The sequence below is a fragment of the Camellia sinensis genome, chromosome 5 (genome assembly GCF_055761805.1).
Source record: "Camellia sinensis isolate YWXY chromosome 5, ASM5576180v1, whole genome shotgun sequence".
Classification (NCBI taxonomy): Eukaryota; Viridiplantae; Streptophyta; class Magnoliopsida; order Ericales; family Theaceae; genus Camellia; species Camellia sinensis.
Window position 1 is genome coordinate 208,406,765 of NC_138965.1, and position 27,790 is coordinate 208,434,554.

Sequence of the window (27,790 nt, forward strand, 5' to 3'; positions counted from 1 at the left end):
TAATATAATATTATTTAATTTAATTTAATTTAATATAATATTATTGAATTGAATTTAATATAAATTTTGAATTTAATATAATATAATATTATTTAATTTAATTTAATATAATATAATATTATGAGGGCAATCTTGGAAATTACTTGTTATATCCCACAATATATTTTGTAAAACAAACATGCATAACATATATCCAATCTTATATATCAAGTCAACAAACATGACTTGGGGATATACTATCCAATACTTATATCCTATTCATTATATATCCTGACTAAATCCCACATCATATTATATCCTCCATTTTATATCGGGAAAATAAAATCCCACGTTTTCTTTTACATTTTTTAGATAAAAAAATGTAAATTATACTAATAATTCCTTTAATTTGAGTGAAATTTTATTTAATCCTCGTATTTTTAATATGAACAATTTTGAACTATACACTTTTAATTTTGTTACAATATGATTCTTTCATCATGTATTTTAATGAAAAAATCACGTACAAAATTAAAGGAATCAAAATAAAGCTAAAAAAAAAAATTATTTCATTTGATTCTTTAACTTTGCATGTGATTTTTTTTTTTTTTTTGGTTTCAAATTTTAACAAATGACAAAGGAATTATATTGCAACAAAATTGAAAATATAAAATTTAAATTATTCAAATTAAAATTACACTTCTCCTAAACTATAATGATCTAGGGTTATTTTGGGAAGTGTCAAATAGACTATTTTTATTTTATTTATTACAAAAAGAGATATAGAAAGTAAAAAGATATTGTGGCCTAAATAAATTAAAAAATTAACTTATTATAACCACTATCCAAAAGAGGCCTTAGAGCATATCCAATGGCAAGCCATTAGAGCTTCAATTGTCAAATTATGGCAGCAATTCATAGAAATTCACCCCCAATAGTAAGTTTTGACCGTTGTTATCTTTGACAAATACCAAAACTTCTAAGTCACCGAAACCAACTGTTTCCTCCCTTCCTCCCTCATTTTCTCATTATCCTTCCTAGCAAACTGTAACGCCCCAACCCTTCACATGTTATCGATACTGTCCGCTTTGGGCCATGCCTGCACAGATTTATTTTTCCCAATGGATCACCTATCCCAGAACTACTCCAGCCTAAGCACGTTTAATTAGGGAGTTCTGCTAGGAATCTCACCACCTAGGAAAAGGCCTTGATGCTATATAAGGGTATAGATTTTTACTTTTATAGTCCAGGAACTCCCCTCCATTCTCGTTGTGGGACACCGGGACCTTACAATCCACCCCCCTTAAGGCTGCACGTCCCCGTGCAGTAGCCTACCAGCTCACAAGCCCGTCTACATGCACTCAGAGATGCCAGGAGTCCACACTCGGTACTCTAGTCAACTCTGATACCATTTATAATAACCCAACCCTTCACATGTCATTGATATTGTCTGCTTTGGGGCCATGCCCGCACAGATTTGTTTTTCCCAGTGGGTCACCCATCCCAGAACTATTCTAGTCTAAGCACGGGTAACTGGGTGGACCCTTACATAGCATCGAGGCCTTTTCCCGAGTGGTGAAATCCCTAGTAGAACTCCCCAGTTAAGCGTGCTTAGGCTGAAGTAGTTCTGTTATTGAAAAGAACAAACCTGTGCGAGCGTGGCCCAAAGCGGACAATATCGATGACGTGTGAAGGGTTGAGGCGTTACAATTGTAAGGTCTCTATATCCCACAACGGGAATGGAGGGAGAGTTCCTAAGCTATAAAAGTAAAAACCTAGACCCTTATATAACATCGAGGCCTTTTCTTGTGTGGTAAAAGAACTCTTCAGTTAAGCGTGCTTAGGTTGGAGTAGTTCTGGAATGGATGACCCACTGGGAAGAACAAATCCGCACAAGCGTGGCCCAAAGCGAACAATATCGATGAGATGTGAAGGGTTGGGGCGTTACACAAACAGTTCTAAAACAGAAGCAAAATTCACCCAAAAATAAATAAATTCCAAAGCATTTTTATTTCAGAATCAATAATAAATTAATCTGAAGCCAAAAAAAAAATTGAATTTCTAAAATTTCAAGCAATACGAATGAATCAATTTCAACAATTTCAATAAATTAATTTTAGCAATTTCAATTAATGAATTTCAAAAAAAAAAAATTTGAATTTCAGCAAGATTTCATAATCATAAAAAATACTTGCAATTTGAAGAGGAATTTAGCTTCATCTGCTTCATCTTTATGTTTGGATCATCTTCATTACAGCTTTGGGTTGATCTTCTTTGTCTTTGGATAGTCTTCATTAGGGTTTCGGGTTTAGATAATTTTTGAGAGAGATTAAGACTGGAGAAGAGGTTTAGAATAGAGGGAGAGAAAGATCAAAGAGGAAGAGAAAGGATCATTTTAGTTAGGGTTAAGGTTTCGATCGCTGGAGAAAAAGGTTTAGAACGGTGGGGGAGAGAGATCGAAGAGGAAGATGGTGAGAGAGATAGGGAGTTGTGGTAGAGAAGAGGGTTGGAGAAGAAAGAAGGAAATTTGGGGTTTGAGGATTGGAGATCGGTGGTGGGTGTGGTGGTGCTTCTGTTGGTTGTTGTGGTAGTGGCTCCTGTGGTTGTGGTGGTAGTTGTAGTGATGAAGAAGGTGAGAGATAGAAAGAGAAGAGGGTTGGAGAAGCGAGAAGGAAATTTGGGGTTTGAGGGTTAGAGATTGGCGGTGGGTGCGGTGGTGGTTTTGTTAGTTATGGTGGTGATGGTGGTTCTTGTGGTTGTGGTGGTGGTTGTGGTGATGAAGAAGATGAGACATAGAAGCAGATAGTGAGTGATGAAGAATGGAGATGGTGAAAGAGAGAAAGAGAGATAAAGACTGGTTTTGGAATGAAGAGAGACGGAGAGATAGATAGAGACAAAGCAAACTTGGGAGATGCACTGGATAGACAGAATCAAAGGGTAGTGCTAAATCGTTGGATTATTTTGTCATAGAATGCACAAATTTAGCAACGACTCTTTTTTTCCCTCCAATTCAGAAAAGTTTGAAACGACTCTTTTTAACAGATATAAATTAAACGAAGAAAATTGTATGTAGGTGAATAAAGGATACTTGTTGGTGAGCGGTTGTTGGTAAGTGAATAATGGATAAATAATAGATGGTTGTTGGGTAAGTGGTTATTGATGAATGAATGCTGGGTGAATGATGGAGGATTATTGGTGGGTGGTTGTTGTTTTTTTTTTAGTTAAACCATCCGGTATCTGGAAACCCAATTTGTGGATGGTTGTTGGTGAATAAATGCTGGGTGAATAATGTGGTTGTTTAGAAAGTGAGTTTTTTTGTAAGTTTTTTTAGTTATAAGATATTATTGAAGAATTTTTTTTTGTATTTAGGAAGATAGTTGTATTTTTTTGTGGTTGAATATGATGTTTGTGAGAGAAAAAATGAAATGATTATGGGGTTTGATGTGATATTTTGTTTGGATTTGTTTTTTTTTTTATTTTGTAAAACATTTGTCTTGTAATGAAAAAAAGCCCAAAAATCAAGTTGCCAAACACCGCCATGGATGATTGTTGGTGGGAAGTTAGTGATTATTTATTTTTTAATATAGTTAATAATATATATATATATATATATATATATATATTTGTAGTAGTATGTTTTTTGATAAGGTGAATTATATTTATTTATTTATTTTCCAAATTTTCAATTTATTTTTTATTTTTCATATTTGTCTAATAGAGTGTAATGTAAATATATAATTTTTTTAAGAAACAGTTGAAAAAAAGTCACAAAAGATAAAAAAAATCACTAAAAAAATACTAAAAAATCTATATCCAAACAATACCTACAAACTTGGAAGAAAAGTTAGTTGAGATTTTTTAAAATAGTATGTCACTATTGGAGCATCATCGCTATAATTTGAAAACTTACTATTATTTATTATCAAATTATGCTATTATGACAAAGAAAAATGTTTGAGATCCCCTTTTGGAGAGACCCCCACCACCCTTACAGTAATGTGGACCAATGATGTACTTGTATTTTTTTTATTTTTCATTTTTTCTCTTTCTTACTGGAACCAATCACAAGTGAGTAGGGATTATGAGATAATATTTTATGGGGAATCTAAATCATTACTGTATAACAAATACCATTGAAGATACTCTTAAACCCATTTATAGAGTTTTAGTTGAAACACCACTACAAATTATTACATTATTTTTTTTTAACTTTTCTAAATATTTATTTTATAAAAAATTAATTAAAATAATTCATTGTCAAACAAAATCTCATACTACAAAAATAAATAAAATATTATACAGCACTCAGTCAGTATTTATATATCCGAACAAATAGATAACAAAACTTCAAACTAAAACATCTCATCTCATCTCTACTCTAGAGTAGTCATTCCGGCATCTTCTCCGACGACTTTCCGGCGAGCTTGTTCATCCGAGTCCACGACGATGACGAGAACAGTATAAAGAACAACAATCGGCGATGATGTCAGTCTCGTTCTCCTCCTCCTCCGACTGCTTCTCCGACGACCTACTTTGCGGCGAGGACTCCTCCGAAATCTTATCGGACGACTCGCCGGAATGCTACTACCTCGAATCGCCGGCCGATATCGAAGAATCCATCGCCGGATTCATCGAAGACGAGAGGAACTACGTGCCTGGAATCGACTATCTCGAAAGGTTTCAATCTCAGCCGTTGGATGCTTCGGCTCGAGCAAGATCTGTTGCTTGGATTCTCAAGGTATTCAATACTCAACTCTCTCATCTCATCTCATCATCTTCTTCTTACTCAGAGTTCGACTTATTACACTGATGCCACCGGATCGTTACTCACCCGGCGCATTTTAGTATGCGGCGGGAGGTTATGGTGGAGACCAATGACGTGGCTTGCAGACCGTCCGATCATCATCGGCAATGCATATCAGAGGCGCTGTATACATTTTCCTTAATATTCCGATAATGACACCGGATCATTACTCACCCGGCGCAATATAGCATGCGGCGGCTGGTTATTTGAGACCGACAACGTGACTTCCAAACCGTTCGATCATCGGCGATGCGTTCTTTGATTGTATCGGCGAGTTATGTTAACGTTACATGGAGGTGACAGACAGTTTTTTATTCTTTGGCAGGTGCAAGCTTACTATGGATTCCAGCCGTTAACGGCGTATCTCTCCGTCAACTACTTAGATCGTTTCATGTATTCTCGCCGTCTGCCGGTAATTTTTCGTCAAATATACCAAAAAAATTGTTTTTCTTTCTAAAAAAAAGTTTTTCAATAACTTTATTTGTATTTTCTGTCATACGTATGCTGTTATTAAGGGGGAGAACACTGTTTTTTAAAGTAAATTTTACATATTTTGAATTTGAAAGAATTTTAATATATTTATATATATATATATATTATACATATATATATTTTACACGGTTTGCGAGATTAATGATAATTTTTAAAAGGATGGTGATAGAGAGCTCTAAAAATAGAGTTTTAAATTAAACTCTACTAATGTGACAATGAAAAAAAAAATTAAAAAATAAAAAATAAATAAAAATTAGAAGCCGAAAACGTTACATCAATGATGAATCCCACTTATTAGAACTGATTTAAAGCTCTTGGTTTAGAGCTCTTAAACATTTTTATTTTTAAAAAATTGCATATAGTGTGATACATAATAGCTTTGGATTAATAATAAAATAAAGTTAAGATAATCATATTTTTGTGTCATATTAGTTACTATTTGATTTGGCACTCTTACAATCGTGAATATTATAAGTTTCGGTAATGTTACGGACTAAGAATATAAACATCAAAAAATATTTTAAGAAAACAAAAAAATAATTAACAATTGTTAGTTCTTTAGTTGAAGTTCTTCGGCATGATATTATTGACAATGTTTAAAAGTTTGATTAACCAATGAATGGCTAATGAGTAACAAAATATAAATTAATTATATATCATTTATGACATATTTTTATAATAATTGTATTTAAAATACATATTATTTTAAATTTCTAATAGTTAATTATTATAAAGGGCAAATTACATATACACCCCTCGAGGTTTTGTTAAATTACAGATATCCCCCTGAGGTTTCGGAAATTACATCCCACCCCCTGAGGTTTGTATTTTCATAACAATTTACCCCCTGAGGTTTATATTTCATAACAAATTACCCCCTAATTTCTTATGCAAATATAGCATTCAGGGGGGAATTCGTAATTTCTCAAACCTCAGGGGGTATTTGTAATTTAGCCAAACCTCGAGGGGTGTATATGTAATTTGCCCTATTATAAATGAGTCAGATTAAATTATATGCCAAATTTGGTAAAAAAAACTGGGTAATGTTGTATAAAAAAAAATTAGACAAAGAATTTGTAATGAGTGATTGTGACAGAATAATCCTTTTCACTTTTTTCCACATGTCTTTTCATGTAAGATTAGGTATTGTTGATTAAAAATTGTTGACTTTTCAAATGATTATGAAAAGGATTTAAGTAATGACTTTTGAATGTACTGCCACTCGTTTAGCATAATGGTCTTGGATTAAAATAAATATAAAAAAATAAAATAAATTAAAAAATTAATAAGATAAATATTATATTTAAATTATAATTATTTTATTTTATTTTTTCTTTTATAAAAGTAAAAAAATTAAAAAATTCATTCCAAATAAATTTTTTTAATTCTAAATAAAATAATTAAAAAAATTAAGAAGTCGAAAAACTAAAATAGACCCAACCCTTTGTTAGTATAATCTATCCCAGTAAATGCCTACTGTTGTTGGTGTATATTCCGTTCTAAAGAGGCATGAGATTGACTGCACTACCCAACATATGATTAACATTTAGGGTTATTTTGATAAAATAGTTAAAAGTTATTTTTTAATTTTTAGTTTATTTTGGGTTATATTATTTTTTATATTTTTACATATTTTATTTAAAAAATTAAAAAAAGTTAAAAAGTTAGTTTTTAACCATCTTTTCAAAATATCCCATAATATTGAATAATGATATATGTATCAATTGGTATATTAATTTGTGTACTAACAAATGATGTGACATAATTTTAGAGATTTTGAATATTTATAATTTGTATAATAGATATGGTCAATAATAATGTCATAATATATGTTGGTACACTAATTGATACTTATAACACCATCATTTAATTTTTCAATTTATGCATAAATTAATCACTGATTCGAACAGACCCTTCTCACAAGTACTAATTTCGGGTCATAATACCTATGTACGTTAATAACATGCTACGGAAGTGAAAATAGTATTGCAAGACAGTAAAAGCTTTAAATGTTGTCTAAGTTCTGGTTTGGAGATTAAGGGGTTGTTTGGCGTGTCCTAAATAAGTGTACTTTTTATCTTTTTGGACTAAAAAGTTGAAGGAAAAAATATGGATGTTTGGGTTAACTTTTTAACTTTTTATGAAAAAATATGTAATAAAAAATTGTAAAAATTGGTTTGTAGGGAAAAATTAGGATTGAGAATTGTGCAGCCGTAATTGTTGACTTTTGGTGAATAGTGTTAACTTTTTAACTTTTTGAGTAACTTTTTAACTTTTTAGATTTTTTCATACTACCCAAACTTGGCCTAAATATTTTAATAAAAAAAGTTAAAAGATTATTATAAATTGTTAAATTACTCTTTTATTTTTTTAAATATTTTTTAATAAAAAATTAAAAAATTATTAAAATAATATGTTTTTAAACAAGACATTAGTCCTTTCTAAAATTTAATTTCTTATCATTTGTGGTCATAATTATTATTTTTTTTTTTAAATAAAAGAAATATGGACAACAAAGTCAATAATGGAGTGATCACAAGATTGTCTACTTCTGAACTGATATAAAATTACTGTTAGTACTACTCGTACTAGTACTTTTTATTCTTTGTGTTTTTATTATTTTCAGTTGAATTGATTTTTATATTCAAATTATATATATTTGTTTCCTTTTACTTTCATTTCAGCAAACAAACGGGTGGCCATTGCAACTCTTATCTGTTGCTTGCTTGTCATTAGCCGCTAAGATGGAGGAACTTCTGGTTCCTTCGCTTTTGGATCTTCAGGTAATTCTATCACAACAAATCTAGAACCAATCACATATCAGAGTTTGAAATATCAGCCAATAAGTATCATATCAGTAAATGTGTGACTTCCAATACTGATATTCATAAATATATCAATTGATACTAAGACCTCGTTTGACATGCAATATTTTTAATGTAAAAGTCAAAAAAGTTATTAAAAAAAATCAAAAAACCTATAACATATATCAAAAAGTCAAATATTTCTTTTTTTCTCTATTTTTTACACATTTTTTTTTTATAAAAAATCAAATCATTCTAAACATACTAATTTTTTTTATCTCATATTTTAACCAAAAAATATAAAAAATTACTAAAACAATCTGTTTCCAAAGAAGGCCTAAATATGATTGGATTGTTGAAATTGATACCACATGTATGCTTATGTGATTAGGCGAACTTATCAAATTTTGAATCATGTTTACATAGGTGGAAGGTGCAAAGTATATTTTTGAACCAAGGACAATCCGGCAGATGGAGCTTCTTGTACTTGGTGTTCTGGATTGGAAGCTACGATCCATTACGCCATTCAGTTTTGTCAGCTACTTTGCATGCAAGCTAGATTCAACAGGAACTTTTTCTGGGCTTCTGAAATCAAGGGCTACACAAATCATCCTGTCCTATATCCAAGGTATTACAGACATATCTATATAATGCTATTGATGTGATAGAAGGCATTCTTAGGGATTTTTTGTCTCCAAAATTTTTGTTCCCTATCCCGATGCATATAGATGTAAGATCATATTTTGAGATTCTCATCGCATCTTCGAATTGGGTTTTTAGAGGGACAAAAATTTTGGGAACTGACTATCCTTGGCTCATAACAGCCCACTAAAATGATAAACTTAATGATGCTGATGTGAACAGAGGCTAGTTTTCTGGAGTACTGGCCGTCATGCATTGCTGCTGCAGCCATTCTTTGTGCAGCCCATGAGATTCCAAACTCTGCTCTTGTTAATCCTGCACATGCTGAATCATGGTGTGAAGGACTTAGTAAAGTAAGTATATAATTATGATGAAGTTTCAAAAGTACTATTTAAATAATTACGTAGACAACACTAAAATTGTCTTAAGACATTATTTAATATCTGAATTTTTGCAAAATTGTCTTGAAAATAGGTGAAAGTTCAAAGGGGTTTAGATTTCGGTGATAATGTGTTGAATTTAATAAAAAATGTCTCGTGTTCTTTCCCTTTTTGTCTTTTGTACCTGAAACTTGTTAGCAAGACCCAATTCCAACTAGGAAAATATCGACTTTTGCAGGAGAAAATCAACAGTTGCTACCAGTTAATGCAAGAAGCCGCGGTTGATAATAGGCGAAGGAAGCCTCCAAAAGTCTTGCCACAACTCCAAGTTATGACTCAGGCCACAACTGGGTCAAGTGACTCGTCATCCTCATCCTCAACACCATCATCTTACAAAAGGAGGAAATTAAATAATAGCTTGTGGGTAGAAGATGACAAAGGAAGCTCTGATTGAGGGAAAAGAATAAGAAAGAAAATAATAGAAGTGGCCCAAGTTGTCTAGAATCCTCAATAGTTTGTGGAGGGCTTTGGTTCATCAATAAAAAATTTCTTTTGCTGATCAAAAGAAAAAAAAAAAAAAAAGGGGGAAAAAAACAAATGACTTTGAGTGCTGTAGATTAGTATATAATAATATCTGTATGTAGGGAGTTTTGGAGATTTGTTAAAAAAAAAAAATTGGCGGGCATTGCCATTGATTACTGGCTTTGCTTTGCAGATTCCCAATGGAGGGAGATTTGGTACATAATGTATAATTTGTGAGAAAGTGTGGTAGAGAGAGAGAGAGAGAGAGAAGATTGTTTAATAATGGAGTCATGGAGCTGTGTGAAAGAAATGTGGGGGTTGATTGAGGAATTCAAAGGCAGGCATTGATTATTGAATGAAAAGGGGACCCATAGCAGAGAAGATTGGAAGTTAAAAGGGCAGAGAAAATCAATGGGTTTGGCAAAGATAAGGCATTGAAGTTTAAAGTTTGAGCTGTACTCATGGGATACATAAGTCAAGTTTCCCATCTAGACCACCATCATTGCCTCTACTCTTAAGTCCTACCTTTGAGAAAGAATGAGAGAGAAAAGAAGAACCCTACTAAAAATACAGAAATTGATACACATAGATTTTGTGTGCTATTTCTGTGTACATAACAAGACTTGGAGAAGAATAAAATACACTTGCGAGTGGCATGTGTGTATGTGTGCTTTTTTGGCGGGAATTGCCTCTTGTCCTAACCGTGATGGACCTTTTTCTTTTTCTTTTTCTTTTTCTTCTTCTTTTTTGAGAGTGCTCTTCGCACGTGTAATGGTTACATGTGTGAAATTCTTTTTCTTTTTTTAATGGCCTAAATTTGGCCTAACTATACAAAGGTCTTTGGGGCCTTGTTCTTGCGTGTTGTATTTAGATTCATCAATACAATTTTGTATCACATATTATATATTAGTTCATTTCTCTCTATCTCTCTGAGCTTTTCTGTGTCATGCACGTGAATGACAATGAAGACTTTGTAGCTTTGCAATTTGTTTTCATCACAAATGCAGAACCTTTTTTTTTTAAAAAAAAGAGTGGAATTTTGAGAGGAGGCACTTGGGTCAGTGAATGCAGTGAAGGGAGTGAGTTGGTTGGTCCCTTTAGCAAGCGATAATAAAGATTGGTTGATTATTGCAATGAGTGAAAAAGACTCCTTATAGCAAAGTGACCTCTCATGACTGACCCATGGTTGTACTCTCTCACCCCCAGCCTGGATTAGGGATGACAATGGGGGTTAATGGGGTGGATATTAATTCCCTATCCCCATTCTCCTATAATAAATTTTCCCCATTTCCCATTCTCCATTTTCCATGGGTATCACCCTCTCCATTTCTTAATGGGTATGGATTTTCCCCAACCCACTTTAATCCCCATTTTTTTTATATATATATTTAATGTTAACAAATTTTTTTTTTTTTTTTTAATGTTTACAACAAAAGCTAAATATACATTCAATCTTTTTTCTTTCTTTTTTAATATATTTAATGTTAACAACTTTTTTTTATTATTATTTTTTTTTATTTTAAGGTTCACAACAAAAGCTAAATATACCTTCAATCTTTTTTCTTTCTTTTTTAATATATTTAATGTTAACAATTTTTTTTTTTTTTTTTTTTTTTTTTAAGGTTCACAACAAAAGCTAAATATACATTCAATCTTATTTTATTTTATTTGGTTCAACAACAAAATCAAATACGCATTAATTAATTAATTAAAAAGTTTGTTTTATAATAATCAAATATATAATTTTGAGACAATCAAATATATATATATATATATATATGTTGTATAAATTGTGAACCTTAAAAATAAAAATAATTCCCTATTATTTCTATTCTTTATTACCAGTTTTAGCAACCAAGTTTTGAATATTAGTAACATTCACAGTTAGTTTTGTAATTTCAGGTGATAATTCCCCATTCAATTCGGAGAAGTTCAGGATGTTTATAAATTTATTTAGCTTACTCGGATGTAATTTATTTAGTTCAGGATGTAATTTCAGGAGAAGCTATTTGAATTTTTAAAAAATGGTTGTGAATCTTAAAAATAAAAATAATAATAAAAAAAAAGATTGGATGTATATTTAGTTTTGGTTGTGGATCTTAAAAAAAAAAAAAAAAAAGAAGAAGTTGGTTGTGAACTTGAAAAAAATAAAAAAATAAATAAAAGAAAAAAGATTGAATGTATATTTAGTTTTGGTTGTGAATCTTAAAAAAAAAAAAAAAAAAAAAAAAAAAAAAAAAAAAAAAGAAAAAGAAAAAGAGCAACATATGGGGAAATTAGTGGGTACCCATCCCCAACCCGTCCCCTGTGGATATTTAAAGAATATCACATACCCTACCCATGGATAAGAAAAAAAGGGGAAAATCCATGTATTTGGGTTGGTTCTCCATGAATACCCACAGGATAGGTTATCCATTGCCATCCCTAGCCTGGATTTCAGACAACCTTGCCTCTCCCTTCTCTTAATATCTAAGCAAAAAATAAATAATTTAACAATATTGAAATTGATTGTATCTGGTTCTCTATTTCCTATACATTCGCAGTTATGAAATACTGAAATCTCGAAGCACAATGATATATAGCCGAGAGTCTAATGCTGTGTTTGGTTAATGGATTTGAGGAAGGATTTGGAAAGGAAAATTGAAAAGGTATGTGAAATGTGAAAAAAAAATATACTTATATTTCACATAGTTTCACACACCTTTTCTCTTTCTCATTTCAAATCTCTCCCCAAATCCCTAAAGCAAACACAGCGTAATAGTGCATTGAGAGCAAGTCATGAATTTTGATAATAAAGAATCTCGTGTCCATCCTCCATTATAGTTTGATTGGATCAGCAACACTATGTACCTAAGAAAAATATTCTTAAAATTACTCTAAAAATATGAAATGTGGACTGGATTTATTCTAGCAAATGTTTTAAATATCAAGTAATACATATAGTAATAGTCGACACGTATTGGATTTTTTTCCCCCTTCCAATACTGATACATCTGTGTACTAGTTGGAATACTTAGTTCCCGCTACAAAATTGCTACAAAATTCTCTTTCTTTAACTAATAATTGTAAAAAAATGCACAATCGTAATACCCAATTCCCAATGCGCGTCATGTATGAATGAACCACAAGGTAGCAACAAATATCAGTACATTTTTTGCTTCTTTCTTCTTGGACTATTTTCCAAGATCACCTTTTGGAGTACATAAAATATCATAAATTCTTGAAAGAGGGTTAGGACCACTGTATGAATTCAAGGTTGCACAAGACAGTTTGTTTAGGGCATGGACAGTGATATATTAGGACTTGCCTCTTTGAATATGTAATCATCACTTTATTATATTTGATGCCTTCTTTATTGTTCCAACAATATATGGTCCCACAATCTAAGGTGTTGGAGTCCACTAGCTACTTAATTTAAGAATCTAAAGCCCTTTTCTCATGAGTTGTTGAGATGTGCCATTTTCTATGAAGATTTGGCACCATTTCACCCATCAGAAACAACGGTCTTTCTATCTAAAAAGGTAACTTTAAACAAAATGTGAACACAAAATCCTTTTGTATTCAAAATGTCTATTTGTTTAATGTCTAATGTATGGTTTAAAATAATACTATTGAGATTTATATCGGTAATAAGGTCATATATAGGACAATATCGATACGTGTTTGGTATAAAAAATCTAAAATCTTGATACGTGTTCGTATCAATGATAAATTCATATATCAATCGATATAAGATAGTATTGAATAATGTACAGGTGCATAGCGAAAAAATTTTGAATATAGAAAATCATAACCCGATATGTGAGTTATTTTGGTGATCAACAACCCATAAAGATAATTAAATTAATTACAACAGCAGCCCCATAAATGAAATCATGACAATAGTCTGGATTAGTTAAACATCAAGAAGACAAATAATAGGACAAACTGTGGAAGACAATAGTAATACATAGATTAATAGTTTGGTGTTGCATCCACGTATTTAATTTAACCTGATTTTGTCCAAGGGTTGGTTTGGGGTGTCCTAAAAAATTGTACTTTTTATCTTTTTACGAAAAGATGTGCAGAAAAGTAGAGAAGTGATGTGATGAAAAAAAGATAAAAAGATAAAAAGATGGATTAGATAGTGTACCTCAAACCAACCCTTAGTTCATGCAAAACAATGCTACGGTATTGTTAAGAAGGGAGCAATTTGCCTCCGGTCCGAGATCAGATTGGACGGTATTATTCGGCCCGTGAGGGCCCACCACGGGTCCCATTTTGATAATTTGAACCGTTGAATATGTTAAAATCGTTGAGTACTATATGCTTGTAAAAAATCATGTTGATCGGATATCGATAGCTATGTGATCAAATCAATTTTGTATATAAAAAAAAAATGGACGGTGAACAAATTAACGGTTGACAAAAAACTGATATGATGAGTAGCTATTGATATCCGATCAACATGATTTTCTACAGACATATAGTACTCAACGAGTTCTACACATTAAACGGTTCGGATTATCAAAACGGGACCTGTGGTGGGCCTCCATAGGCCAAACAGCACTGTCCAGTCCGATCTCGGACTGGAGGCAACTGCTCCCTGTTAAGAATATGTCGTATAATAATTTTAGAAGGAAAATGTTATACAAATTATTTTTAATCTTTAATTTTCATCCTAACTAATATGACACATGTCATTTTGTTGAAGTGAGTCATCTATTATTTTATTAAAGCAGATCATATTTTAATATTTAAAATGTTATTGTTGCATGACATTAACTAGTAGAAAAATTTATAAATTTCTTTTGTTTACATAAAATTTTGATCTCTAGAGATAAATATATACCAATAAGGGTGTGTTTGATTGGACGGACTGGAAAAGGGGGAATTAGAATCCATCGGACTTGAGTCCTGGGACTGTGAATCCCCCGGACTATTTGGTCGGATTGGATATGTATCCTGTATTTGTTTTTTCATGGGATTAGATGTCTGGATAGGACTATTTTCGGTGAATCCAACATTTGGTTGGACGGACTGGATAGGATAAATGAACAAAAGACTATTTTACCCTTTTTCAATTGTTTACTATGTAATAGCAATATTAAACATATCTTTAATATTTTAATTATTTTTAGTAAACATTAAACATACTAATGGTTAAATTTTGTTTAAAGATATTTAAACATACTAATATTGATAAAAAAATTTGACTGGTATAGATTATTTTTATTTAAACAAATAAAAATTTATTGTTGAAATTAAACATACTAATGGTTAAATGTTTAAATTTTTATTTAAACAATTAACATTGAAATTATTTTGATGTACAGATTATGTTTAAACAATTAACAATTAACAATTAAATAAATGTTGATGTATAGATTATGTTTAAACAATTAACAAATGTTGATGTAATTAACAATTAACAGATGTAGATGTAATCAAATGTTGACGTATTAAAACATAATTTAATAGATGTTAAATAAATATACATGTTGATGTACAGATATTGAAATAATTTAATAAAGATGTTGATGTACAAATGTTTAAATGTTTAAATAAAACATAATTTAAATAAATGAAATTATTTATTGTTGAAATTAAACATTTAATTGTTTAAATAAAACATCTATTAAAACATCTATTAAATTTAAACAATGAAATTAAATAAAACATAAACAAAATTTTAAAATAAAACATCAATAAAATATCTATAAAAAATTATTTTAAAAAATTAAATAAATAAAACATTAATAAAAAGTTAAATAAAATTATTTTATTTTTAAATTGAGACATTTAAATTTTATTGAATTTTATTAAATATAATACATAATTAAATAGTAGAGGGTCAAAATGGTCATTTTCGCATATAATCCAAACAGTGATTAGTCCCTCACTTTCTGTCCCACCCCCCCAGGACAGGATAGTCCCCCATATGGGGGACATGGAGTCTGGCCGGACATGGAGTCCGCCGGACTAAAAAAAAAATCAAACGACGGATAAGGTGCACTATTTGAATTACAATCCAATAGTGGATAGTCCCCCCTCCTAATCCCCCCAATCAAACACACCCTAAGAGTATATCAATCGTTCATCTTGCTCAGTTATTTAGTGTTGTTTGTGATACTAATATAACGATGCTACAAATACATCTCCACTCTCAATTTTTTGTGAAAATGATATGGATTGCATGTGAGTCTCACCGAAATCAGAAATAAAGACGTAATTATGACATTACTTCCACTGAATAATTTTGTATTTTACCTCCATCTCTATCGGTTATTGAAATATATCATTTCCTAATTAGAGCAGATAAGTGGGAGCTAGCCGTGAAGATTTGGACCGGATCAAAAAAAAGAAAAACCATGAGGATTTGGACCATTTCACCAATCAGAACCACCTTCTCTGGCCACTAAAAGGTCAAACAAAATGTGGGTAAGATAGAACATCAATAAGACAAATAATGGGACAAACTGTGGAAGGCAATAACAGTAACATCTAGGGATTATAAATTTATAATTACTAGTTTGGTCTTTGGAGTTATATCCACTTATTTGTGCATGTGTAATTAATTTAACAAGATTCTGTACAATGTGGTACTTTGTACATGTAAAACCAAAATACATTGTTTGCTAATAATATGTTCTATTTTATGATAAAAATTCTTACTCTAAAGATAAATGCATACAGAAAATATGTGTAGAATGAAGTGATGAGATTTAAATAAATAAAAAATATTAAGGTGTTTTTTAATATCAAAACAGCCACAAAGAAATTATTTTAGTGAATGAATCTGTATAAAATTTTTGAAAGAATGGTATCTTTTTAAATATGTATACTGATATGGGTAAGCCCATAAAGATTATAGTCCACCATTTAGGGTCCAGTACATAACTCAAATACTAAAGGCCAGCATTGCTGAAGCCCCACGTAGCAATAAGAACCAATGACATTAAGACACATGGCAAGAGAAGGGCAAGCCAAATAAGCAGACAAAGATCTGCAAAGTTATTTTCACAGCACATCGCTATTAATGAAGCCCCTTATAGCATTTATCGCGATAACCCCTCTCCGTCGGGACAGAACGCCTTCACCATGAATAAGGTAAGCTAGAGCATAGACTTTCGGCCAAGGTGACAGGTCGGAAGGGACAACGAAATGATTACCAGAGGATATAAGCAGACGTTGAAGACAAGAAAAATGTTAAGCTTTCTAACTTCAATAAATCTCTACATTCCACATCTCTCTCTCTAACTTGCTCGTCGGAGGGTTCGTTGGGGGACTTCCCGTTCCCCGTTGAATTCTTGTGCAGGTTCCTCGGTGGGTTTGGTTACTCAGACACCGGTTTGGGAAGCGTGGATCAGTCCGACCCGTTCTGTCTGAAACCCGGTGAATCATCATATACCATAGCCTATACAAATTCAATAATAACATGAGAGTTATTGTAGAGAAGAACATAAGTGTTTAAATCGCAATAAAAATAAATCATAATAAAAAATGATAAATGGTGGCTTCAACAAGAAAATCATTGGATGAATAAATCTCATGAAGTCTATAAAAGTTTGGATTGTGTCATCAATAGGTTCCCACCATTCTCCCCCATCATACGAAACTATGGCAGCTGATCCTTAACTACTAGTTAATTATTGTAGCATAAAAGAAGCATGAGTGGTAATAATCATGAACTGTTAGTTAAAATTCAAGTTTTAGATCCTGAAATTGTACAAAATTTTATAAAGGAATAAACAAAATGAAAAATAAAATTTTTACTTTATACACTTTTTCCCGGGTAATGATAAGGACTAAAAATTCAAAAAATTAAAAAATACCAAGAAAAACAATATTTTGTACAAGTTCAACTTTTGTTTAGTATAACTCACCATACATAATTTTTCTTGTTGTTTTTCTAAATTCTTGATTTCCAGCATTACTATATTTTTTTCACCTTTTTATTTCTTTTTTTTTTTTTCCTTCACAAATCTATAATTCCTTCATAAATTTATAATCCGAACACGACATAAATAAATTATAAAAGGCATATGCAATGTAGGGTCCCAAAGCCAAGCTTATCACAAATTGATCATATACCCACACTTTCTCTTTTTTCTCAACTAAAATGTTTTTTCAAAGTGAGGAATCCTAAGAAAGCCCTAAAGCCAAAAATACTTCTCTCTCTCTCCCCCAATATGAAAGGTAGGTTCTAGGAGAGCTGGCGGGAGCAGATTGTAGAACTTTGCCCACCCTTTTTTCTAGGAGAGAATTTCAACTTTAGGGTGGCCACATGACAAGGAAAGAGTAAAGAGGACCCCTCAAATTTTCAGCCTTTGAAAGCTTTCCTTATGCTCATGGGGTTGAAGTAAAAGTTCATAGGCCCTCTGGAGTAAAGGGGTTTAAAAGCTAGAATGATTATGAGTTTTGCAGATATGTGGATTGTGATTTTATGCTGAATGGAAGACAGCAACTATATGCAATCTCATCAAATCCATGGGAGTATACCCACAATATGTCCCTATCTATCCTCATGTCAAAATTTAGCAACAAAAGAAAAAGTGAAAGGAATGAAATTAAAATTTTGTTTGTACCACCACCATTATACCTTGGAAATTTATATTTTGGCACCGTTTGGGAAGAAGTTGGTTGGGCTTTTTTGACTATTTTAGCCACAAAAAACAAAATAGGCTATTTTAGCCATAACAAATAAAACATCACATCCAACCCATAATCATTATACTCTTCTCTCACAAAAAAAGTCAAAAAAGCCAAAAAGCCAAAAAGCCCTTTCCAAACCAAGCTTTTTAGCCCAGGCTAAAATAGTCAAAAAAGCCAAAAAGTCAAAAAGCCAACCTACTTCCCAAACGGAGGCTTTGTCTCTTTAATAATGCAATTTTGAGTTGAGCTAGGATGATTGGCACACATTCTATGTATAGAATTTTTTCCACTAGCACCATGTTTGTTTTGATGATAGGATTAGACAAAATAAGTTATTTAAGAAAAAATTATTTTAGCCATTTTGCTTGTAAATCTTTATCCCAAGACAAGTTGTTTCACCCTTGGGACAAAATTGTTGGGATAATTTATCCCAAATTACGAATTGTGAACAAAATACAGAATAATTTTAACTTTGGTACAATAATACTCTTATCTTACTCCTTTTCTATGAATCAAATGCGACCATAATGAAAGTGACTTTTATGAATTGTGACAGTGCACTTTTTGACAGATTGAGCTCCTCTCTGATTAGATTCGGGGTCCATTTAAATATCTAAACCGTTCATGTTATAGGATGATAAAAAAAAAAAAAATTACCAATATTTGATCAATTTGATTTTTTACATGAATTACTTTCTTGATAACTCTTATAAAATAAACAGTTCAAATCACCTAAATGAGCCCTATACTGGACCCAATAAATTCAAGAGCACCGTTCTAGTTAGATCACCAATAGAAGAAAAACCATCTCCTATTGAATTTTGTGTTTAGATATTGAATTTGTTGAAAATAAATAAATAAATAAATAATAATAATAATAATATAACTTTTACTTCATTCAATTTTTCATTTTACTTCATTCATTTTCCCATTTTTTTTTCTTTTCTTTTCTTTTCTTTCCACAGATATTTTTACAAATATAATATCTAAACACAACATTACTCAAATGGAATGCTATACATGGTAGAAGAAACAAAACAAAAAAAAATTGAAAAAAAGACAATCTTTTAGCATAAGGAAAGGAGCCCATTTTGGCTTTTCCAACTCATGAAATTAATGAAATATTTTATTTTATTTTCTTTGGATGCCATGCCATAAATATGTGCCATTATTATGAAAAGAAGTTTGAAAAGGGGAAACAGAGAAGAGGGGATTTTATCGAGGGAGCGGGGGGAGGAATAAATGGGGGATGTCGTCTTCCTCTTTAACATATTTGCTTTGATTTGCTTTTGTGAGATAGTGTTATTGTTATGGTCAGTGACTCCTCTGCACCTCCCAACCCCCTCTCCATCCCAAAGTGGTGACAAACAGAGTCTTCTGCATAATCATCAAACAACCTTATACATATATATACATTAGTAGGTGTATGCTGTTAAATTTATAAAATATAAATTTTAATTTTAATTTTAATTCAAAAATATATATGTTATGTATTGTTTAAGTGGTAAAGATGTTAGGTGACCTTCAATTTGAGAAATATCATATTTACTATTTTAGTAGTACATATATAACATATATACTTTTAAATCAAAATCAAAATTTATATTTTACAAATTTAACAACAAACCTATTGAGTAGGCGTAAACTTACTAGTATTGTACGGGGAGGAAATAATTCTCCTCGTATAATCCTGTTGACCAAGTCCACGCTCCTCCGTACGACGTCGCTTTGTTACCTGAAAACACAAATGTGAGCTAGCCGGCGGGTGTGTGCCGGAAACCCCTCCGATGCCTAAGTCAGAAAACTTGACAAATAGACAAAGCTCTAAGTTCTCAGAAAGATTGTGTTCAATTACCTCCTCCAAGGTGATGCTTGTGAGCTTTTATAAGTTTCATATGGCACAATCCTAGTAGGACTTGTATTTCTCCATGTAGAGTCCTCCTAGGATTCATACTCTTAAGGATAATGCTTATCCTTTCACACCCTCCCCCACTGCTTAAACCAAGTGAGATGGTTTTCTCCATAGCCGAACTACCACATGGCCGAAATAACACTGGCTATGCTGAGCCACAGAGAAGGCCGAACTATCCTTAGTTCGGTCTTCTCCTTTAACTCATTACTTCGGCTGCCCCTGTTCAACCTTGGTGTGCTTAGATCAAACTTCCAAGTAACAAGTTTTGACCGACCTAACCAGATTGTGTCACGACCGGACTAATTCTGAAACCGGTCTTCCCAGAACATACTGCGACCGGACTAACTCTAAGACCGGCCCTACTCCGAGTTGTCTCTGGACCGGAGTAGCCTTACTCTTCCTTGGGCCGAAGCAACTATCTCTTCTTGAGCCGGAATAAACTCACCTCCTTGGGCCGAAGTAACTTTGTCTCCCCAAGGCCGGAGTAACCTTACGGCCTTTTTACCTAGTCCTCTGCGTTTTGGGCCTCAAAACCCGACTCGAAGCTCGGCCCAATTTTCCCAAAAATTACCCTCTCAAGTATATATATCTCCCATTACACCATCCACATGCCATATAATATTTTCTTTGCCATCATAACTAAAAAAGAAGAGATTTTAACAACGGAGGAAGGGAGGGGCGGACATGAGGGGCTGGGTAATAATAGATCAAGAATGACAGAGGTGAATGGGGAAGTGGTGAAGGAAGGCGGAGAAAGTGGTGAGGCAATGGAGGAGGGTAGAGAAAGGGATTACGGTTATTAGTAGAAGATGGTGAAAGACAAGAATACTTTGATCACTCGAGATAAAAAATCCAAGGATTTATAATTATTCTTCCACTTGTGTAATTTTTGAAGAGGTTTCACTGCTTGGTAAAATTTTATCCCAAATTCCACAAATATGTTATATTCAAAGCCTTAAAAATAGTAATGATTTTACCAAGTCTAGCCATAAAGGTACAAAAGAAAAAAAAAAAGAAGGTAGAAATTGCAAAAAGAAACTGCTGTTTAGCCGAAAGCTTGAATTCCCAGAAAAATGGTAATAGTAAAAACAAAAATGATATATCAAAAAAGACTTAAACCCCCCTTTTGGCAGTCACCCCCACGATCCCCTCTGCCTCTTATTGGTTGAATTTTTTTTTTTTTTTTTTCACTCACCAACCCCCACGTGTGTGTGGTGGTGGGGGTGGAAATATGAAGGGGTCTATATTTGCTCTAATGATATATTCCTCTAATTTAAAAATTCTAAAATAGTGCTAATGATATGAAAAATAAAAATTAAAACATCACATTATATAAAATTTACATATCAATTAAAATTATTAAAATTCTTAATTTAAAATTTTCAACCTTTTCTCAAGTTAAAAAACATGAAAGATGAAAATGACTAGGGAAGTAAGTACTGATTTGACTGGTTGAGAGTCCATGGTCTCTGTTATAAAAACTATACACTTTTCTTTTCTTTTTCTTTTTTTTGAAACTTTTTACTTTGATATGGATTAATGTATATCTTCACTTTGTTCTTTTCATAAAGATTTCCTGTCTTACATAAGGGTGATTAGTGTTTAAACCCTTGTCAGCATAAGGGTGGCTATTCAAATTGCTTTGGAAATGGCATTTTTTCACATTATTTTTTAAAACAATTACCTTGTCGTTCTTTTATTGTATTTTTTTTTACTTAACTTAATCCCTCATTTAATTATCTGATATTTTGTTACGTATAAATCGTGTGTTCGTTGGAACAATCTTTTAAGTAAAATAAATAAATTAAAATCAAATCAAATAAATAAAATAAATGACTTATAAGATTTATTTTATCGAATCAAATAAATATTTAAAAGATCAAGTCGAATGTGTGACATTTTATTCTTAAGATATATTCGCTCCGCTACGGTGCTTACGGTTAAATCGCTTCTATCTCCCAGGATACAATGATCTTCACAAATTGTAGTGGCACTCCAAACAATTTGTTCTGTAAACAAAAACCTGTGTTCTTACTCTCTGAATTTTTTCCGTAAAAATAATATAAAGATTATAACATGCAAGAGAGCAAAACTAGAAGGAAAAATGAAGAATTTCGAATGACCAAGTGCTGGAATTATGCTGGTATTTATATGCAAAATAAACTGTCTAAATAGGTGTTGTTTTTGAATGAACAGATCGGTTTTTCAAACAGTAAAGGTGCAAACAGATAACTGCTAGGCAGTTTTTATCTGTTGGAAACTGCTGGATCTGTTTGGGCAGTTTTGAAACAGATAACTACTGAACATATCTGTTGGTAACTGCTGGACAGATTTGAATCTGTCTGGCAGTTTTAAATCTGTTCGGGTTCCAACAAATCTGAAAATCGTTTGGATTGTTTAACCTGTTTGGAATAATTGGACTAGAAGAGGTAATATTGAATAGAAAAATTAAATTCAAATTCAGCACAAAATTTGAATTAATTTCATTAAGAATTTCTAAAAAAAATTCAAATAAATTTTGTTCAAAAAATTAATATTAGAACCGACCCAACCCATAATAGTGCTTGGCACAGCTCGACCGGTCGAACGAACGGCGGCGACGACGCGCGTGCATGTGTGGTGGTTTGGGCTAAGATTACATTTGTCCATAACTCCTCCCTTCTACAAACTTGGGGTGCCCTTTGGGGCCCAATCCAAGGTTGTACACCTAGAGTTTATATACTCACAAAAGCTCGCTTAAAGTTTCAATGTGGGACAATTCATTTCAAGGAAACCTACATTTAATTCTTTAAATGTCCAATTCCACGAACTAGAAAATGACAAGGTTCCATTCACTCATAAATGGTTTTGACGAACCGTCTTCACCATGTGACTTATCATGCGGTAAGGAATACATCACCTTTTCAGACCCACCCCAAAAGACGTATGGACCCTACTCAATTTTGGGCTCAAAGATGGAATTTAACGAAGAGAAAATGCAACAACATGATCCAATTACAAAGAATATAGAAATTGAAAATATTCTGCAAATGATAGGTAGCTTTTGGCTTTGAACATTCCCTTGTGAGACACTATCGAATTTACAAGCTAACCAGTGAACATGATGTCTTGAATTGTTTAGCCGTTTACATAAACCAAGACAATAGAACTCACATAGGACATTACCAGACACAATTTAGTTCTCATTATTGTGTTCATTTTAGCCCTAAACAATCTGGCCTTTTATGAGTGCTCTAGAAAATTGTAACCCTTCACAAATCTCATAGAACGAGCCTAGTTCACACTCACATAAGTGATTCTTATAAAGAGTATCCTGCCATACTCCAGTAGGTTTACCTAGATATAAGACTCATTAAAATTTACTTAACCTAAAACGCTGCAGACATCACTATTTCATCATAGAAATGGGTAGGAGTTTGACTCCTCAGTGATCCTTGTGAGTCATACACAACTCGGTTGTCCCTTTGAACCTAGATCTTGGGATCTCCAGTCAACTAGGTTGGGTTGCCATTGTGGTAAGTCTTATTTAATAGGCTTAAGTCTTATTTCCCTCGATGAATTCTCAACTAGCTCTCTTGCGAATACTTTGGTTAGTGGATCTGCTATGTTGTCTTTAGACTTCACATATTCAATGGAAACAATTCCATTAGAGAGTAGTTGTCTCATGGTGTTATGTCGACGACGAATATGTCAGGACTTACCGTTATACATATGACTCTGTGCTCTACCTATTGCTGATTGACTATCACAATGGATGCATATAACAGGCACTTATTTTGGCCACATTGGAATATCTTTAAGGAAGTGACGAAATCATTCTACTTTTTCCCTAGCTTTATCTAAAGCTATGAATTCTGATTCCATAGTAGACCTAGCAATGCAAGTCTGTTTGGAAGATTTTCAAGATACAGCCGCACCACCAACAGCAAAAACATACCCACTGGTGGGCTTTGAGTCTCTAGTGTCTAATATCTAGTTTGTATCACGGTACCCTTCAAATACTGTTGGATATCTAGTACAATTTAGCCCAATTTTACGAGTAAATTGGAGATATCTTAGAACCCTTATAATTGTTTTCCAGTGTTCTACTCTTGAGCTACTCGTATGTCTACTTAATTTACTTACTGCATAAGCGATATCTAGGCGAGTGCAGTTCATTAAGTACATTAAGCTTCCAATAATTTGGGCATACTCTAATTGAGAAATACTTTCTTGTACATTCTTAGAAAGAAACAAATTAACATCCACAGGTGTTCTAGCAAGATGATCATCATCTTTGCTAAACTTGTCAAGTATTTTCTCAATGTAATGAGATTGTGACAAAGCATAACCTTCTAATGTTTTGGTAATTTCATACCAAGAATTACATCAGCAATGCCCATGTCCTTCATGTCAAAATGCTTATTCAACATTTTCTTCGTAGTTTTAATCATGTCATTATTACTACCTATGATGAGCATATCATCCACATAAAGACATACTATAACATAGCCATTGTTTGTATGTTTAATATAAACACATTTGTCACATTCATTAATGTTGAATCCATTTGACATCATTACTTTGTCAAATTTCCCATGCCATTGCTTTAGCGCTTGTTTTAAACCATATAATGATTTAACCAATTTACACACTTTTTTTTTTTCTTTTCCTAGAACAAAAAATCCTTCTAGTTGTTCCATGTAAATTTCTTCATCCAACTCACCATTTAAGAAAGCGGTTGTCACATCCATCTAATGAATTTCTAGATTGTATAGAGAAGCAATGGCAATTAATATTCTAATGGATGTTATTCTAGTAACCGGTGAGTATGTGTCAAAGTAATCAAGACCTTCTTTTTATCTAAAACCTTTGACCACTAGTCTTGCCTTGTATTTGTCAATTGATCAATCCGCTTTTATTTTTCTTCTGAAAATCCATTTGTACCCAAGAGGTTTACCACCTGGTGGTAAGTCCACTAATTCCTAAGTGTGATTTTGCAAGATGGATTCAACTTCACTGTTTACAGCTTCTTTCCATAAAGGAGCCTCAGGATTGGACATTGCTTCTTTAAAAGTTGAAGGCTCATTTTCTAACAAAAATGTTTAGAAAATCTAAATTAAAAGATTTTGAGGTTCTAGCACGTTTACTACGCCTAGGTTCCTCTTCCTCATTTTGATCTATCTCTTGCTCTTGTTCTTGATCATAACTAGTAATAGCATCATAAGATCTTTTCTTATTACTAGTCTCTTGTCCAATCTTATTTGGAAACACATGTTTAAAGAAAGAGGCATTCTGAGATTCAATAATAGTATTTACATGCATTTCGGAATGTTCTGATTTATGAATCAAAAACCGATATGCACTACTATTCTTGGCATAACCAATGAAAATGCAATCAACTATTTTAGGAACTATCTTAGTCCTTTTAGGACTAGGAATAGCCACTTTAGTCAAACACCCCTACACCTTTAAGTATTTGTAGGATGGTACTCTCTCATGCCACAGTTCATAAGGTGTTTGATTCATGTTCTTTCGGGGTACTTTATTAAGCATATAATTAGCAAAAAGTATTGCTTCCCCCCACAAGTTCTGAGGTAATTTAGAACTTATTAATATGGCATTTATCATTTCTTTTAAAGTCTTATTTTTTCTTTCAGCAATTCCATTTTGCTGAGGTGAGTGTAGACACCCCATTTTTGACCGCCCTTAAGACTTGGGCGCTACTGATGGTTTACTTGGTGGTAAAAGTTGTGCAGTGCAAGGGTTCGATTTCTTCGGCAAGAGGTGAGTCAAATCCCAACCTCACACCCCTTTTTGGGCCAAAGCTATTTTGAATGGTTTTTAGACCTTAAAACCCTCTCTTTCAAAATATTTTTGAAATAAAGTTCCTACGATGTTCCAAGGCTCGCATTTCGCAAAATGTTGCCCTTTTCAGTAAACCGAGCGAGGACAAAGTGGAAATGAATGAAAAGAGAGATGAAATCTTTGAAAAATCTTTCAAAACACCTTCTTTATGGATTTGGAGTTGAAGAAAATGAGAGAGGAGAGAAGAAAACTAGTTGAAGAGAAGTTCGGCATAAATCCGAGTAGGATCGAAACTAACCGGCTTCACCAAAACAGGAATAACTTTTTGTACAGTTGGAATTTTGATTCAAGGCTGCCACAATTGGAAAGATTACTTCTGGGGCTTCAATTTGGACACAAGAATGACCTGAAAAGAAGTCCAGACGAAGGAGTTATGGCCATTTGATGTTGGACCTAGAAAACAGAATTTTGTCTGTCGATCAGAAAAATGGGTTGTCGACTAGAAAAGTAGCCAGTCAACCACCAGGGGTGGCCAACCGACCAGAAAAAGTGGCTGATCGACCACTAAGGTCCCAAACTCATATTTTTTAAGATATTTTCCCTCCAACTGTCTTCCACAACCTCCAGCTGTCCTATAATCAGATATTTCAACCAAGCTCTATTCTTGCTATATAAGAAGCCATATCACTCATTTTGCAATGAGAGAATATTTTGAGCAATTGTGGGAGCTTCTCACACTAAAATCTCTCTCTCTCTCTCTCTCTCTACAAATTTCAGAGCTAAATCTTAGCTTTTCTCTCTAGTTTGATCTCCCTCTTGCCCTTGTGTGCATGCAAGAGATATATTTGGAGATATACCTCTCATTGGCCTACACTTCCTTAACCAAACTTGACCACCATTGGGCTGAGATTCTTTGGGATTTTTTTTGAGCTCCAAAAGGTGATTTTAGCTCAGAATTGGGGCTGTTCTTGCTGCTATGCTTCAAGAGGTAAAAGTCTAACCTTTCAAGCTCTTTGTGCATTATTGTTTTGCCATAGTTTTCAACTACTTTGGGGCTGTTTTTGGGGTGGTGTTGAACTACAAAAACCTCTGTTTTTCCTCTGTTTTTCAGTCCTAAAAGTGTTGGTTTGTGCCTTGTTTGGCTAGGGGGTTGTTCTCCCTTTTTGTTCCTTGGCTTGTGAGGCATTTTGTGCAACTTCTCACCACCTTCAAATCCAAATTTTTGGGCCTTTTTACCACTAAAACTCAGAGGTTTTTCAATGACAAAAACTATGTTTTGAGATCCCAAATAGGAGGGGGTGGTCCCCTCTCCTCTTGTCTTGTTTGCTTGTGTTGTTAGCCCACCAAATGAGCATGTGTTTCTCTCTTTTTATGGCTTAGTTTGAGCACGTTTTTGTGACTTTTGAGACCTACCATAACTCTGTTTTTGGTCAGCTTGTTCACCTCTTGTAGTGCAATCTTGCTCACTAGCCTTGTTAGCCTTACAAAGTAGCATTCTCTTGTGGTTTGAATTAGCTTAGTTCAAGCATGTTTTTGGTGTTATTTTGGCATGGTATAACTCTGATTTCGATTGGTGGACTCACCTCTTGCATGCTTTATACACTTGTAGTGTAATCCTTACTAGCTAGCCTTGAATGCTTGTCTCTTTAGCCTATTATTCTAGCTCATTTTGGCTATACTCGAGCATGCTTTTATTCATATTTTGGCATGCTCTAACTCTATTTTGAGCCTTCTTGGTCATATGATGCTTGTTGCGCATGCTTATAGTGCAATAGTCTTGACTAGTTTTGAGTTTTGAGGTATCTTGCATGCTTGACTTGAGGTATTTGCATGC

At 33.0% G+C, this 27,790-nt stretch overlaps 1 protein-coding gene across 1 annotated transcript; it reads left to right on the forward strand.

Annotated features, from left to right (window-relative positions):
• Positions 1 to 4,094: 4,094 nt before the first annotated feature.
• LOC114322656 (cyclin-D1-1) lies at positions 4,095 to 10,547 on the forward strand. The gene is made up of 6 exons (XM_028270006.2): positions 4,095 to 4,717; positions 5,109 to 5,195; positions 7,960 to 8,058; positions 8,506 to 8,707; positions 8,944 to 9,074; positions 9,340 to 10,547. The coding sequence occupies exons 1-6, from the start codon at positions 4,460 to 4,462 to the stop codon at positions 9,553 to 9,555; spliced, it is 993 nt and encodes a 330-aa protein (XP_028125807.1). The 5' UTR covers positions 4,095 to 4,459; the 3' UTR covers positions 9,556 to 10,547.
• The last annotated feature ends 17,243 nt before the right edge of the window (positions 10,548 to 27,790 follow it).

Bases quoted from the DNA above. Each gene is read 5' to 3' on its own strand.
- LOC114322656 (XM_028270006.2), top strand. From the start codon at position 4,460: ATGATGTCAGTCTCGTTCTCCTCCTCCTCCGACTGCTTCTCCGACGAC. The intron at 4,718-5,108 runs GTATTCAATACT...ATTCTTTGGCAG, and splicing joins CTGTTGCTTGGATTCTCAAG to GTGCAAGCTTACTATGGATT. The intron at 8,059-8,505 runs GTAATTCTATCA...ATGTTTACATAG, and splicing joins CTTCGCTTTTGGATCTTCAG to GTGGAAGGTGCAAAGTATAT.